This window comes from Pteronotus mesoamericanus, unplaced genomic scaffold (genome assembly GCF_021234165.1).
Source record: "Pteronotus mesoamericanus isolate MK-2021 breed Mesoamerican mustached bat unplaced genomic scaffold, CSHL_Meso_final contig_20, whole genome shotgun sequence".
NCBI classification, from domain to species: domain Eukaryota; kingdom Metazoa; phylum Chordata; class Mammalia; order Chiroptera; family Mormoopidae; genus Pteronotus; species Pteronotus mesoamericanus.
In genome coordinates this window covers 42,811,128-42,828,918 of record NW_026555085.1, presented here as the reverse complement: position 1 = coordinate 42,828,918, position 17,791 = coordinate 42,811,128, and the positions used below count along the sequence as shown (strand labels likewise).

Genomic DNA, 17,791 nt, shown 5'->3' with positions numbered 1-17,791 from the left:
TTGTTCTTGAATCCCACTCTAAGAAGTAGCTCTCTGGAATCATCAGTTCAAGTGTGTACTGGATGATGAATCTCAAGCTTGAGTATTTGCATATGTCCAAGATGGTGACCAAAGTATTGTAAGGGTGCCTTTCTTGTCCGCCGCCTACCACTGCTAAAACTCTGTGTCATTTTAAACAGTGAAGTTGGAAGGTGGGGGAAGGACTGCATCCAATTTTTCCCCTGCTGCGCAGCAGATGTGCCCACAGGAACAACCGCACAGTGTGAGGCTGTCAGGCTTCCAAAAGAATTTAGCTAATGGGCTTCATTGCTCATAGACCTCAAATCCTGGAGAATTAACATGAAGGTTAGAGACAAGTACAGCACTTTAAGGCTTCTGAGAATGAGTAAGTGATGAAGTTTTGGGGGACAGTTTTTCTAACTTGCAAGTTCTAGTTTGCCCCAGCCAGAGTTGAAGCAGCTACTCCTGCATAAAGGGAAAGGAAGCAGACTTGAGTGCTCATGTTAAAAATTAGTTCATTTAAACTTAAGGGGAAAGTTCTTGGCTAGGGAGAAGGCTAGAATATTGAAGGAGCTCTGGAGAGACTCCTCCAGAGGCATTTCTGAATAAATCTCTCTTGAATGTGGCGTACAGGTAATGGGGAAAGCTGACTCAGGCCTGCCTTCAGGCTTGGCAGGAAATGTATGCAGGGTATCACTGTAAGCATTAGGGAAGGCATGAAAATCACTGGCAGGAAGTCTAAATTATTCAGTTCGGATTCCCCCCAGGATAAAAATATTTATGAAATCCAGCATTGGTAACCAGAGTCATGAGCTACTTGTATTCTGCAAACATCAGAGTTAATAGTACTTGCACCATAAACTAGTTCATGGCATTACACTTTTGAATCCATTTTTCTTTCCACTTAAGAACAGCTTTTTACTCTGTACCAGAAATTTCCTCTGAGGTTCAGGGAGAACCATAGAAATCAGTTGCCAGCTTGTCACTGTGATCGTGGGACAAAGGGGAGCCCCTTTGAAGAGCTCACACAGCTCCATGCCTGTCGCTTCCTGTGGCTGCCTCGGACTCTGTGCATGATGTGAGCACAGAGTGTCGGGCCCACAAAGAGCCGGGGCAGTCCTGGGTCGTGCACTGGGGGCCTTGGGCCCCCTCACCTGCAGCCTGCGCGGGCCCTGCTCTGCTCCGGTTCCGCCTCATCACCCCGAGACTGTCTGTGCATTGAACTATTTAAACCTTCCCCTGACGTCAAATTTTAATTCCTTCAGGAAGTTTAAGTAGAGTAGTTCAGGTGTGAGTTATACAAAAGGAAGAAGGGAAGACAGGAAGAGTGAGCTTGAAAGGAGAGTCCTTGAGACGAAGTCCCTTACCCCACCCATCTCCCCTCCCTCCCCCCCCTTTTTTTTTTTACATTTTATAAGTCAGGTTTTTGTTTTATTTTTCTTCCATCTTGGGTGGAACAGGAGGGCTAGGGCAGCTAGAGTTGGATATTTCTCTTTTCCCACGTGGAAGGCTAGAGCTAACTAGAGCCTGGAATTTACCTTTCCCCAGGTCAGTTAGACTCTGATAATGCCCTGACAGGTTAGGCTTCAGTTACCTCGTTTCCTCTGAGGGAGGTCTTGTTAAGAGGACCTAAGTGACCTGGCCTGTTTCAAAATGGTTTCCTTCCCCTGCCCCCTGCTGGAAGCACCGGGGGATTTTTCTTCCATATCTCCTGTGAGAACCTCGTAGAGCCCCTGGAGGTAAACTGGGGGGCCCAGTACCGCTGGATCCCCTGCAGTTTTTAACTCAGTCGTGTGTACACAAGGCCCCAGCAATTCCTCAGTTACAGTTCAGGGTTTCTACCATGTCACTAGTTCTTGTGGGGGCTTCTGCTTGGGAATCTCGGCTCCGGGGAGCAGTGACTGCCTGTGTTCTCCTCTCTCACCAGTCCTGGTCTGCCCTGTGTCTTCCTCTCCAATACATCCAAAAAGAGTTAATTTTTCAGTCTGTTCAGCTTCTTACTTATTAGGATGGAGTGGCAATTTCCAGGCTCTTTACATGCAGAACAAAGACCAGAAGTTTCCCTAATATTTTTTATTTCAATAAACATTACTTGATCATGATTTATATATGAAATGCATTGATTGAGCAGTTGAACTCATACAGCTGAAATATGAAATGGTTTTATCTTTTTTCCAATATTCTTTTTCAACTCTACTTGGGAAGAAGAGAGGGGGGCTTTTGAAATCTTTTTCTTTCTTTCTTTTGGTAATAATTAACATTCAGTAAAACATGCAGATCTAATTGTTCATTTTGATGAGTTTTGACAGTTGTATGTACACTAGGTTTTTCATCCTTAGCACTACTGACATTTTGGACTAGATAATTCTTTATCCCTGGCCTATACCCACTGGACGCCAGGAGCATTCCCTAGTCATGGCAGTCAAAGGTGTTTCAAGGCATTGCCAAACGTTGCCTGGGAAGCAAAATCACTCCCGTTTGAGAACCACTAATATGCACCCATGTAACTTATCATCCAAAAAAAGAGACATAAATCATATCCATTCCTCCAGAAAGTTCCCTTCAGGCCTTTTCATTAATCTCCCACACCCCCCGTCTCTAATTTCTATCATCATAGATTCATTTTGCCTATATTTGGACTTTACATAAATTAAATCATACAGTGTGTACTCTTCTTTCTTCTGGTTTCTTTCACTTAACATGATGTGTTTGTCCATGTTACTGCACTTATCAGTGGTTCATTCTTTTTTATTGCAGAGTTGTGTTCCATTGTAATATTAAACTGTTAGGGATACTTAGGTTGTTTCTGATTTAGGGCTATCTGGAATAAGGTTGCTCTATATATTATGGTAGAGTCTCTTTGTGGACATGTTTTCATTTCTCTCAGGAATTGTCTAGGAATGGAATTGCTGGGCTATAGGTAGATGTATGTTTAACTTTTAAGAAACTGCCAACCACTTCTGCAAAGTGGTTGTTTCATGTTACACTCCCACGTACACAGCCGTGTTATGAGCATTGCAATTGATCCCTGTCACTATCAACAGCATCACCATTTGGTGTTACCAATATTTTTGTTGTAGCTATTCTGATAGATATCTTATTATGATTTTCATTTTCATTTCGCTGATGATAAAGGATATTGAGCATCTTTTTAGGTGGTTTTGGTCATTTGTCTTTTTTTGTAACATGTCTAAGTCCTTTTATGGTTGATATGTAGAGGTTCCCATTACATCTGTACCCCTTAAACCCCCAGTAATAGGTTCAGGGTTTATGGAACTTGCTGCCATTCCTCAGGGACTGGGAAACCTTTGCCATCTGAATAAATGTAGTATAAATTATCAAACTGCTATGAAACATGCTCTTCCTTTTTTGTTGTTGTTCTTCCAAACATACTGAAGTTATAGCGTATTTTCCTTAAATGAGGTCAAAAATACTCCTCCTAATTAGGCAGAGAGTATACAAAACTGCTTTTATCTGAGAGAGCCCGAATGCTCTATGCAGTGATAGGCCTGCATGCTCTGTACAGCGATAGGCACGGCCTCTTCCTTCCACAGCCACGACAAACATGAACGGCAGGGGCCTGTCCCACGCAGGCGGTGAGTCACCTGTATAATTCCACGCCCAGGGAATTTCTTAGCCTTGTTCTGGAAGCATGTTTCATCTACTCAGGCAGAAATATCTTTACCTAGTTAAAAAAAAAATTAAGTTCTCTATTTACAAAGAATTTTTTCTCCATCTCAGTTCTGATAAGAGAAACAGAAAATCTATAATGTTTTACAAAATAAGAGAGTAGAAGGCTTAGTGCAAAATATCACCTGCTCCTTGAAAACAACTCCAAGCCCAGAGGCCACTCATAGGATAGGGCTGGGGGGAGTCTCCGAAGGTTTGCAAATGGGTGGCTCTCCTGCAGCTTCAAACCAGCTCGTCCTTGGTTACTGACGTAATCTGCTCCTTAGAAGTTCAGCTCTAAATCCACAGTTACTGTCCGAACCGTGGGTTTTTAAGGCATGAGGCTATTTGGCTGAATTTACAATGGTTAGGTCCTTCATAAATATACCCAACCTGTATCATAACAGTAACTAGAAAGAGGAAACTGACTGGCCATTCATCAAGGCACTCTGTAAAATGCTGGGAATCAATAGATGGCCCTAAGTTCGACTGTAACCGCTCCATCATTAGTGTATTGCCATGGGGACAGGACTTTTGTAGCTACTGGAGCATCAAATACTTGGATATGACCAAAGCTCGACTATATTCTGGTGGGAAATGCCAGCCTCCTTTAAAAATCAGCTAACTTCCGTGAAATGCTGGCCTCTGGTTCGCTCTGAAGCCAGGATGTTGCCGCCTCTCCACAGAAAGGCCAGCTCTGTGGGCGGGCATCACTGAGGGACAGAAGGGCCTGCTTGCTTCAGTGCACGTCAGAGCTGGCACCTGGCAGAGCTGAGAGAGGCAGCCTGGCTTAGGGGAAAGAACACGTGTATTTCCAGAGACAGCCGGGTCACATAACCCAGCCCCACGCCTTGGTTTCTTCATCGGTAACATGGGGGTAACACACCCAGAAATTATTTAAGAAAATAATTTCTTAAGGACTAGAGAAGTTCTGAGAGGAGACCTATAAGCTGTGTTCTGATAACAGTAAGGACTACATCTTTCCCACGTTATAAAGCCGTGAGAAAAAAGTACGCTATGTTTTGATGGGGGAGGGGAGAGCATTTTGAAACTCACATACTGTTGCAGGTGTCTTTAACACAGCCAAGTTGCTGAGAGGCTGTGAGCATAAGCAAGTATTTCACAGAGTCTGCTGTGCTCTCAGAACTATTCCACTTGGTATACTTAAAGGAAGGCCTATAGGCACTTCTGAGAAATGTTCTCTATTTTCCATTGACTTAGATAGAAATAGACATTTCTTTGGGAAAATATGTTTTTAAAAATTTCCTCCAGTGCATTTGAGGTCTTCATCTTTCTTTCCAAGGTATGAGGAATGAAGGGAAAATGAATGAGAAATGAATGAAGATGGTTCCTAGTGGGGGTCCCTCAAGGTGGAATTTTGGATAACCAAGTCCCAGCATGAGGTGAGCGTATACAACCTCGGTGCCTTTCTCAAGAACCCTAGGTTCGTAACATTAGTTGATGCTAATAAACCGACATGGAGAAGAAAATGTTGGGGGCGGGTTGGATCAGTGGGATACCCATCTTTTCACTCTGACAAGCCCCTAGAGAAACCCAGCACGACAGGCTCTGCACTCAAGTCCAGGGGTCCCCAGCAGCCGCCTCTCCCTGTTCTGCTCCTGCCAGGTAACCCATCTTCTCAATCTGCGGGGCACTTAACTATTTTTTGTTTGGTTTTAACTTATGAAAAATTTTAAATCTTAACTAGTGAAGAGGATAGTATGTTTAAGTCGCAGTTATTACCTAGGAACAATAACTACAAACTCATTGCCACTTTTGTTTTGTCCAAATCTCTGACACCCAATTTAGGCAGGTAGAGGAAGGTTTTCAGCCAGGTAAGCTTTCCCAGACACGAGTGTGGGGAGGAGAGAGCCTGTCTGGGGCCAGCCACAGACACGGGTGTGTCTGATACCATCCTTGCCCAACTCGAGGAAGGGGGGAGCCCCATGTTACCGATGAAGAAACCAAGGCGTGGGGCTGGGTTATGTGACCCGGCTGTCTCTGGAAATACACGTGTTCTTTCCCCTAAGCCAGGCTGCCTCTCTCAGCTCTGCCAGGTGCCAGCTCTGACGTGCACTGAAGCAAGCAGGCCCTTCTGTCCCTCAGTGATGCCCGCCCACAGAGCTGGCCTTTCTGTGGAGAGGCGGCAACATCCTGGCTTCAGAGCGAACCAGAGGCCAGCATTTCACGGAAGTTAGCTGATTTTTAAAGGAGGCTGGCATTTCCCACCAGAATATAGTCGAGCTTTGGTCATATCCAAGTATTTGATGCTCCAGTAGCTACAAAAGTCCTGTCCCCATGGCAATACACTAATGATGGAGCGGTTACAGTCGAACTTAGGGCCATCTATTGATTCCCAGCATTTTACAGAGTGCCTTGATGAATGGCCAGTCAGTTTCCTCTTTCTAGTTACTGTTATGATACAGGTTGGGTATATTTATGAAGGACCTAACCATTGTAAATTCAGCCAAATAGCCTCATGCCTTAAAAACCCATGGTTCGGACAGTAACTGTGGATTTAGAGCTGAACTTCTAAGGAGCAGATTACGTCAGTAACCAAGGACGAGCTGGTTTGAAGCTGCAGGAGAGCCACCCATTTGCAAACCTTCGGAGACTCCCCCCAGCCCTATCCTATGAGTGGCCTCTGGGCTTGGAGTTGTTTTCAAGGAGCAGGTGATATTTTGCACTAAGCCTTCTACTCTTAAATTTTTTAATAATGTAAGTTTCCAGTTTTTTGTAATTGGCAGTATCTACAATTTCAGTACCTGATACTGGTAGATATTATTGTTACTTAGAGTAGTATACGCAAAAGGAAACTTTATTTGAGCCTTGGATATTTTATACATACAAGCCATCTGCATTTCCTCTGTTAAAAAATTATTAAACAGGGATTCGTTCATGAACAGCTGACAGAAAAGGGTGTTTTTGTAGCACCACTCACCTAAAACATTTAGGCGTAGTTATAGGAATCATAAGCTCTTCCATTATTGGGAACCTCAGCTGTGCCCAGTCCTGCTGGGCCATTTACGTCCTTTATCACTAATCCCCACAGCCACCAATGGGCAGATCTGAAGGGAGTGGAGGCTCTGAGCGCCCTTGCGCTGGTAGACACTAGGGAGGGGATTGCATCTCTCTCGGCTGCCCGTTGGCTCCGAGCCTGGATCTTTGCCCTCCCGTGGCCTGTAGCTGTGTACAGTGTTGCCTTCTCACACTAATCTGTTTTTCCTTCTCTCTGTTCCATACTCTCTATCTCCACTTTCCCTGTCTTTCCCTAGGAGTTCCCCTTTCTGCACCTCCCCATATCCACCTGGTTTCTTCTGGCTTCTCTTGGAGTTTAGATATGGGTGTAAATTTACCACTTCCATCACTGTGTGCCCTTTCCTAGTCCCAAACCCTAAGCAGCCTAGACTTAGAGAAGCTCCCTGAGCAGTTCTGTACGAAAGAGCTCCTCTTTGCTTTCCATGCGGCTTAAAGTGAAAAGCTGAGGCTCGTGGCCACGTAACACTGTCCTTCTCAGTGTGTTTGTCTGTCACTACAAGCATTTGTTTTCATTTCATATTGTAGTTGTAAATCCTCATAAGCCAGTTTCTATCCCTTTTTAAAAATAAGTAGATTAATTGCAGTTTTATGATCAGTGTTTATTTCCCACAACTCCAAATAACAGGCTTAAGAAATAAATGGTGTTTATTTAAAAATGGATATATTAGCCTGTTTTCCTTTGAAGAGTTGCATGTTTTTACATATCATATTTTCAAAGTAATGCTTATGTAGTAACGGCAAGGAAAATAAGCATCTAGTTATAATTTGATGCCTTTCTTACCAGTCCTTAACTGTTATTTAATTATTCCAAGTCATAAATTTTTACTGAACTGACTAAACTAGGCCAGTATAATTCATTCTGCTTTCTAAACTTACGGGCAAAAATTCCTTTCTGAGATTTCAGGCCACTTTCTCATTTATCCTCTTGGCTCTCCTCATTTGCCAGAAGCTTTCTCTTCTAATCAAAGAATTATTTTCTCGTTACAGAAAGGGCTTTAATTTGCCTTTCTACCTTCTCTCTCTCCTTCTTCCATGTAATCCAAAAGAAATGATCTACCTTCTTCTTAAAAAATAGAGTACTTCCATCATTCCAGCACTGCTAAATCTGGCTTAAAATTGGAATAGCATGGATTCTTTCTTCAATTAGAGTTACTGTAGCAATTAGCTCTCACCATAATTAGATGGAAGGGAGGTTTTGTGATGGAATGAACACTAGGCTCGGAAGCAAAGACCTGATTGCAAACCCAACCTTGTTTTACTAGCTGATAGCAAAGAGCAGGAAGTTACTGGGCTTCTCTGACCCTCGGTTCCTCATTTATAATTTGGAGACACAATTAAATTATATTTTTACTTCAAGTGGATTTTGTAAGGAGTTAGTGAGATGAGCCTATGCCTAGCACTTAATTTCTTCAATGCATAAAAAACATTAACATTTACTGAAGAGCTTATACAGACTATTAAGAAAAAATTAAACCCCTTCTTGTAAGATAAAGAAAAAGGGCACGAACTTACCATTAACGAACTCACAAGAAAAATGGTTACTAAACAAACATTTGGAGAATGTTTAAACTCATAATAATTAAACAACTTTAAAAAGCATTGAGATGTTATTTTTCTTTTATTAGTACTTCTTTTAAAAGATTAGGACCTAATGCTGGCACCATTGCGAGTTGGTATAGCTCATTGGAAAGCTAGCCAGATTTAGCAGTGCTGGAATGATTAAATTATAGTAATATTCTTATCTTTAAATCTAATCATTCCAACTCTGGGACTCTATCCTAAGGGAATATACTAAAATATGGAAAAAAATCTATAAACATGACAATAATTATTATTAAGATCTTAACAAAGCTGGGAACAACTTATTTTTGTAATGGATTAAGTTATAATGCACTAGTTTCTAGATTGGAAAGTAAAAATAAAGACTTATTAAGAGGCACATGAAAATGTTTATGATAAAAAAAATGTAGGTATGATAATCAGTATAAAATATGTATCTTAAAACTATATGAAAATAGACCTAAGTAATAGGTCTATGTTATGGAATTACAACATATGTTCTGTTTTCTTGTTTCCTGTTTCCCTAAGTCTTTTATAAGGTAATATTACTTTTAAGATAAAAATTATAGTTTTAGTCTAATGTATTCAGTCTGAAAAATATGCTTATTGAATGCCTATTATGTGTCTGGAAAATTTTCTCTGGCATTTTGGGTTTTAAAAAAAGCCAAAATCTTTCTTATTTATTTCAGGGCAATAAAAAAAAGCAAAACATGATGCTTATCAGACTGTTTAGAATAAATAGATTATTTATTCTACTATTTAACAGAGAACCTGAGATTTAAGGTGCTTTTGTGTGTAAACTAAGCGTTTAATGCCAGGCGATCTGCCCAACCCGCATTGAATGTGACGGTGCCCTGTCTCACCGTAGCCTCTGCTCCCGGACTCATTCCAAAGTTAGCCTTCTGCTTTACGCAGGTCATGCCACTGAGGAAAATGGCGTCTCAGTGATGTACTGACCAGAACATCAGCGTGAGCAAGAATTTAAATAATGCATCTCAAAGCTACATCTAAGGGTGGCTGGATTGAAGTAAGCTAGACGAGATCACTTGCCGAGTATTGTGGCATGGCTTTTAGTTGAAATTTTTATTGAAATAGTTGCAGATTTGCTTGTACTTGAGAGAGATAATATGAAAGATCTTTTGCGTGCTTTGCCCAGTTTCTCCCAGGGGTAACATTCTGCAGAACTGTAGTACAATATCACAGCCAGGGTATTGACATAGTACAGTCCTCCCATCTTACTCAGGATTCCTGGTTTTACTTACACTCATTTGTGTATGTGTGTGTGAGTTTATAAAGTTCTATACAATGGTATCATACAGATACCTGTGCATGTTTGGGTTTCTCCCATCCCAATCAAGACGCGGAACAGCTCTGTCAGCACAAAGATCCCTTCAGTGGCCCTTTTACAATCACACCCTCTCTCTCCTCCCTGCCTTCCCTAAGCCCTGGCAGCCACTACCTTGTCCTCTATTTGTGAAATTTTGTCATTTCACAGATGTTATCGAAATGGAATTGTACAGTATGGAACCTTTTGACTTTGGCTTTTTAAATTTAGCCTAATTCCCTGGAGATTCTTCCAAGTTGTTACATGTAGCAACAATTCGCTACTTGTTATTGCTGAGTAGTATTGCATGGCAGGGCTATACCACAGTTTGACCACTCACCCGGACTGATTCCAGTTTGGGGCTCTTAAAATAACGCTGCTGTGGACATTTGTGTACATGTATTTTCTCTGAACATAAAGTTTTCATTTCTGGGATATGAAAATGGCCAAGACTGCAATTGCTGGGCCATATAGTAATTACATGTTTACTTTTAAAAGAAACTGCCAAATTGTTTTTCTAGGCTCTCTATACCATTTTATATTCCCCCAAGCAATATGTAGGAGATTTTGTTTCTTTGCCACCTTTTGGTGCCATCATGATAGCCTTATTTTGAAGTCAAATTAATGATAGTTTTCTTTATCAGAATTAATCAAATAATTTTGCTGAAAAGACAAATATGAAGTAACTAGATTGGGGGGGACACATCAAGACTCATCCACCCCCTGTCTTCACCCACCCCCCAGACCCCACACAAAAATTCATTCACTTGACTCTTAGCAGACTAACTCTATCACAGATCAGTTCATGTGAGACATTTGGACCCTCAGTGTCTAGATAACTATAAAAAAAGACTCAGCTCTCCCTTTGCAGATGTGGGGACCCAGGTCCTTTATCAATACCAGGAAATGGTGCTGGAGATAATTTGTTTCTTTCTGGATCAGGGTCTGCAGTTTGCCCTGGTCTCCAAATAAAATTGCTGGATTAAGAATTAGAAGCCTATGTTTGAGCCTCTCTTCTAATTAGCTTGTCACTGCAAATAAGTCAGCTACTTTCTCTGAATCTGCTCAGCTTTACAAAATGGTTGGATTAGACCAATGCCTCTCAAATGCTAGCATGAAATAGAGTCACCAAACAGATGTATTAAGACACCAACTTCTGGGCTCCACCCTTAAAGTTTCTGATTGAGCATAAGAATTTGCCGAACAAATTCCCAGGTGATGCCAGTGAAATGGCATGAAATGTCCATAAAAACCACTGGCTAGATTACACCAAAGTGTGCTTTGGGCCCAACAGTCTGTACCACCACCTTCCTCCACAAAACCTCCAATTTGCTTTTCCATTGAATAAATTATGCATTTGTCCTTTTTTTTTTTTTTTCTTCCTTTAAGTGATACAGATATATAGTGGACGATAACACAGCCATTCAAAATATTATAGAAGAATATTCATTGCCATGGGAAGATGACCACAATATACTATTAGGTTAACAAGAAGCTATATATAGCAGGGTGGGGGGAGGTAGAAGAAGGTGAAGGGATAAATAATGATGGAAGGAGACTTGACTTTAGGCAGTGAACACACAATAATATTTAAAACAAAAAAAGGAATGAATTTTAAAATATCACTGAAATAAAGCTGTTTAGATGACAAAAACCACTCATCTGCTATGGAAAACCATGTGTTCCCCATAGGGGTTCATGTCTCCTCCTGGAATTCCAAACGGCACTAATATCCCAAATATGTTGTCTTCTTCAATAGCCATGCTTCTGGATATTACGATAGATCAGCGTGCGCATAACTTCCTTGAAACAGTATTTATTAAAATTGTTTTGCTGCTAAATATTTCAGTCAGTCGATACTGTAGAAAAACACTGCTCCATTTCTGAACTCTAGTAACTTGTTTCTGAAACCTTTCAGTCCAAGACATGTCTCCAACAGGGCAGGGCAGTGGTGATTTTCACAGCGCTGTTCTCGTCCAGAGCGGCAGTGGTACCACTGGTCCCCTCCCGCCAGGCTCCCTCGTGAAGATATTCCATGGGACTGAGAAATTAGAAGGACATTATGAGTTATGAGTGATGTGTAGGTAGCAACTGTTTTATAGTGTGCACTTTGACACCCACTCATACTGGAATCACAGAATTATGTCCTTTAACAAATATGTTTTGTGCTTGAGGCAGTATATTTTAATGTAACACTGAAAGACTATTGTCATAGAAACATTTGCCCCATGGGTTTGCTTTCATTAGTGAAGTAACTGGATTTACTTCATGTAACCGGGAGTCTCGGTGATTGCATCAGAACTGCCTGTTCACTACAACAGCACTGTCCGGTGCCAACTTTACTTTCCGTAATCTGTTTATTCTGAAAGAAGTAATGAGATTACATATAGAATTTAGTTGCTTTGTTGGAGAAGAGGATCAAGACCCAGTAACGGTTGAATTTTTCCATATTTTCAGCCCTGTCTAAAGATGAAGAGGCATCAGTCCTCCTTCCCCACACGCGGCTCTCTTCTGGAGCTTCGCCAACTGCTGGCGTTTGACTTAGATGTCCACTAGGAAACAGTTGTGTTTAGTTTAACTGGTTCCCAGAACCAGTTAACCAGTTAAACTAAACACAACTGTTTCCCAGAAAGATGAACACCAACAGGCTTTTATTTCTATGTGAATTCTTACAGTGTATGCATGGCTCAAATAAAATATAGGGCAAAGATTGAAATTAATTCACAGACAGCCATCTTACTGCTTTTTCTCCTACTTTCTAAAGGCTCTTACAGAATTTGTGCAGAAACTCTGGAGTTAGAAGACAGCACTGATGTTCCCTTTGTGTAGTGTATCTGTCCGCAGTTAAGAATGTACGTAATTGTTATTTTAGAGGGATAGGATGTTCCTCCTCACTGTGTTGCTTCTCACATCTTTTGTTCCATTCTTCCCTTTTGCTACTAATTCATTTAGCAGGCCAGCACCTCTGAGCAGGAAAATGGACATGCCTCTCTCTGCCATGCCAGGCTTTATTGCCTTGCCTTGCCAATGCAATATTCAGAGTTAGAGTAATAATTACCTTTTTCAGGGCACTGTCTCAGAAGTCTCCCTGCCTCTCATAACTCAAGAGTAGTCTTTTTTCTGCCAGCAGGCACAAGGCATGTGCCTTAAAGTTGTGGCATCTTATCAGAATCATCTCATCGCTTGCCTGTTCCCCCCATTTTTGGGTTAGCTCCCTGGAGGAATGCCTTCTACTCCATTGCTCTGTTGTGGGACGGACACCAGCATGTAGCGCTTAATGTTGAGTGAGCTGAGTGAGTGAAGCCAGTCTGCCAGCCCGAGGAAGGAGTGTCTTCCACTGCTTCCCCAACTCAAAAAGTGACGTCTGCATGTCATCAACGTGGGTCTGATCAATGCTGAATTAGGGGCTTAGTCAAAGTTACTGAATCCCAATGTTATTTCAGATGCCAAATATGTTATAAATGCTTGACAAAATTATTTTATTTTTATATTTACATCTATATTGTCTGTTTTGTTTTGTAAATGAAGTTTGACCCTAGAAACTGTAGTTTATAATAAGTATAAATTCTCTTTTCCATGCCATAAAAGCATTCTATTTCAGAACATAACTGAACATGAGCCATACTTAGACAAAAATATATATTTAAGGCATAGTTTTATATATTTACTTTTTTAGGTCTACAATACCCTTTAAAAGGAACAGTTGTATATGGGTATGCTTCTTATTCTAAAGAGTCTTTTCTAAGAAAGACTGCAATTATTATGAAACTCACATTTTCCAGTATTTTACAGTTTTATGTGTCTTGTTTAGCACACCCTAAAGTAGTTATGTAGCTTTTTATAAAATGCTGATTTTATCTTGTGCAGCCTGCCTAGACAACATACCTCTGTAGTGATTGAAATTCCAAATCTATGTTGAAGAGTAAAATTTAATAATATAAGTTTGTTAACTAAGATAAAAGAACATTAAAAAGTGTTTAACAAATGTATTGAGGCATTATAAACTCAACAGTTGGTCAGCTATTACATCAGCCTGGCCCTGTTCATTGCAGTTTAACATGATTGTTTTTAGATGGTGACTCAAAGCAGAGATATTATATTTAGATGTCTTTGCTTTCTCTCACCCTTTTCCTTCCCAAGTGTCCAGATGCAGGGAACATGGAGGGTCAGACCTCATAGCCAACATGAAATAGCCCTGTCTTTCCTAGTTTTTAATAATTATTTATACTATCATAACTATTTATTTCAGAAACGCAACAGTGGAGCATGAACCTGTAACTGTACTCATATCCTCTGAAAAGCTTTAAAACTTTTACTTTGGGGAATAAAACTGAAAAAGATAAAATAAAGATTTTTCTCAGTGTAGTAGAACAAAATAAAATTATCCTCTCTTAAAATAAATGGCAGCTAGGGAAAGCAATTTTTCCTGTCATGGTTAAAAGCCAGAGAACACAAAATCAGCATTTGAAATGTTAACTCACGATGTTTTAAATAAAAAGAAGCTAAAATGCATTGTACATTATCTGTTCCCAAGGATGATTGCAGATTCTTGTTATTAAGTCCTGCAAAAAATACATAATGTACCTGGCAGGTGGAACTATAAAAACTGGAGATGAAGAAAAACATATTAGTTCAAACTTTAAAGTTTTCTTTTTTGAGGAGGCTCCATGTTTCGTTACTTAATTTAATCAGCTCAACCTCTTATGTATATATGCTCCATCTTGAGTTCAAATTTACAGGCATGAAAAAGAAAAGAATTCTTTGGTATTTGAAAGAATGATGAAGATTAAAAGCCCCTAAACCTCTGCAGTTTTACCTCATTCATCTGTAAAAGCATGCATTAGCCATCAGCTTCTTCCTAAGCCCACCATTGAACTTTATAGCTTTAAATCTTGAACAAGTCACTTAATTTTTCTGAGCTTCTGTTTCTTCATTTGTAAAATAAATTTTCAAATGCCGGCTTTTTATGAGTAATGGTACTGTGCTGAGGATGAAAGGAGTCAAAATAAGCTTCATATACTGTAGGTTTCAAGTAGGTGCTGTTGTAATTACCATTTTGCAGGTGGGGAAAGGCTGAGCGAGGTTAACAAGCTTGTTGAAGGTCACACGGCTGTTAAATGAGAGATGTAATTCTAAAATCCTGTATCTAAGTTGCAGAATTTTCCAACATTGGCACTATTGCTTTGGGGGGCTGATAATGGGTTCTTCGGGGTGCAGAGCTGTCTTGTGTATTACTGGGTGTTTAGCAACATCCCTAGCTTCTACCTTCTAGATGCCAATAGCATCTCGCAAGTTGTGACAATCAAAAATATGTTCAGACCTTGCCAAGTGTCACCTGGCAGGCAAAATCGCCCCCCATTGAGAACCACTGGTTCGTATGATTCCAGAGCTCAATTTCTTACCCACTTTTATGATGACATTTATCAGTATATTGTTATTCTGAGTACTTAGTTCCTGGTTGGAATACTTCATAAGATAGCAATTTCAGAATTAAAAAAGAGACAACTTGTTTCATCCCTCATCTTTCTGTTTCTGAATATTAGTAGTGGCATTGTCTTCTTTGGAAGGTCCTTTTTAAAGTTCTTATAGAAGCTGTCACCTGATAGGGGCACTGTGGACAGTGAGCCAGAAGTCAGATTCAACAACCGGCATAGTCCCTTCCTCTGTAATTCCATGTTCATTCTCTAAGGGACTCAGCTGGTCTCTCTTGAGCAGCCCCTTCTCATCTGAAATGTTCATGGACTCCTAATATCCACTATCATCTGAGAGGCCAGAAAGAGAAACACATGTATTTCATAACTAATATCTCATTTAATTTTCATAATAAGCCCTCGAGGTTTATATCAGTTGTTCACATTTACATTTTGTTTAGGAATCTTAACCTTTCTTCTTTGCCTGCTCCTTCAGCCTCGGTGTTTTCATTGCAGAACTTGATATAGAAACTCAGCAGGAAGTTGATATGGAAACGCAGCAGGTGCCTTTCTTACCAGCGCTGTATGACGAGTAACATCCTTCTGAATTACTCAACATAAAGCAGATGCTTTCTGCCCTGCACGACTCTCCCTTTCTCCTTTCCCCTTAACAGGGTTCATTAAATACATGCCTCATTTGGCTGCATTTGAGGACTTAGGAACCAGCTGTCCAAGCTTTCCCTTCCCCCGAGAAGGGCCTGGGAGGACCTTCCCAGCCCTCCCATACTTCCCCATCTTTATCTCTAATCTACATTCCACTTTCTGCCTGATATTGGCACTGTCCCCAATTTATTATCACCTCTGAGCTAAAACTTTCTAAGTATTTATGACTAGCTTTATCCTATTTGTTTTTCTGTTATTTAAAATAATTATGAAATTAGATGCCTTTGATCTGGACCTTATTAAGTAGTCTGGAAATGTTTTGTACCTAGGCCTATATGAATTAAAAATTTTTTAAACACCAAGTTTCAAGACTGACTGCTGCTGACAAGCCCATTAAATATAATTGAGTGATTAAAAGCATTGGCATGACTTGAGGAAAGGAGGTATAATTACCAATGAAGTGATGAGGAGCTGGAATTTCCTGGGAATCTTTAGGACAGAATTCTGCCTATGGAAGGTCCAAGCAGTTGTTTGAACCAATGGGAAAGAGAACTGGGTTACTTGACAGCAATATAACTTGAGTGTCAATTAAAGCTTTTTTTTTTTTTTCCCAAGTGCATGTGAATCATTTGAATAACTCTATGATTCATTTTTAAAGGACTAATTGGCTCCTTCTGTAAAATGGCAATGTCTGGCCAGAGTCATTTTTCTTTTTTGATCAGCATGCTTCCTTATTGACCAGACTTATCTGATTCTGATTTGATATTCATTCGACCATTTCATCATATTATATAAGCACTGGGGGGTTTTCTTCCTTTTCCAGGTGGCCTTTTTGAAGATGTAACTGTGGGAGCCGAAGCATTACCTCTCCACAGCATGGAGCATGCGGGAGGCCTCCCGGCGGTCGGGCCAGCGAGCAGTGATTACAGAGACAAGAACCAGAGCTATTGAATGAGAGCACTGCATTGAAGTTTTGAGTCATACTTGCTTACAGACTTCTGTAAGAGAAGAGTTAACGTCAAATCTTTGAAAAATCAAGGCAGTGAAGAAAGTCACAGTAGCAGGTTGAGATAAGTATAGACGTTGCAGTCCCTTTTTCCCACAGAGAAGAATATTCAGATATGTGCTGTGTCAGCGCCACCTGGAAGGATATTAGCTAGTGGAGCCCCATCTGTCCTGGCCGGATTGCAGAGAGGGACTTCGTTGGTGGAGTTGAATGTGAACTGCCTTAAATCTGTGGAAATACATTTTCAAAGAACTTCCAGGTTCATCTAAAACAAATGTTAAAAAAGAAAATAAAGAATTTTGTATACTTTATTCAAAGGGGATGCTCAGTAAATAAGTGTGTGTCAAATAAATGATTATCAAATTAAAGGTTTTCCCATTTATGCAAACCTGCATGTATTCCTTTTGTTCTTTATTTCCTTTCCCAATAGTATTGCAAATCCATACATGCACCTCACTGGCATCCTGTTGCAGAGTTGTCGTGGTCCTCGTGTGCCAAAGCAGGTGGCGAAGAAGCCATTGAATGAGAACGACAGAATTAGAGTGAGTCCTGCAGAGCACAGGCTAGCTCCTGATCTTACAGAGAAGGCCTGGGACTTGCCTGTTGCCACACAGCGGGAGCAAAGCTGGGACCGGCGCCAGGCAGCTAGCTCCTCCCTTCCCACTGCGCGTTCAAGAGGATGGTCCTCAATTTGCAGTTGCACTTGCTGCTTATCGAGCCTATGGGCATTAATCCTAGCCTGCAGACCACCACTACCTCTTTATTTAAAAAAACAAAAAACAAACAAAAACCCCCTGAGTTTTCTGTCCCCTAATTTCCTAACTTGACACAGGTGTCACTGGCATTATGATTTGAAACTTTCATGATTTCTTCTTCCTTGGAGTTGAACCAGAACATGTGTCCCACCAGCAAGGCAGTGGTGTAGCAGTTGGTTCTGTAGCTGGTGGACTGACATAGGAATAAACTCCATCTGTTTAATCCTGCAGAGTCATTTTATTAAGCACAATCTGAAACACTGAAGTTCTTAGTGCTATGTCCAAGACTCACAGCCATCAAGGAGAAGTTGTTTGGCTTCACTTAAGCTACTAAAACCCACAAACACCATGTTGACTTCTCATG

At 40.6% G+C, this 17,791-nt stretch overlaps 1 protein-coding gene across 1 annotated transcript in view; it reads left to right on the top strand.

Annotated features, from left to right (window-relative positions):
* UBE3D (ubiquitin protein ligase E3D) overlaps positions 1–17,015 on the top strand; it is a 134,144-nt gene extending 117,129 nt beyond the window's left edge. The window contains exon 10 of the mRNA XM_054569660.1: positions 16,490–17,015. Within this exon, the coding sequence (XP_054425635.1) occupies positions 16,490–16,510 (21 nt within the window). The 3' untranslated portion in view covers positions 16,511–17,015. The remainder of the gene's footprint in view (positions 1–16,489) is intronic.
* Positions 17,016–17,791: the final 776 nt, after the last annotated feature.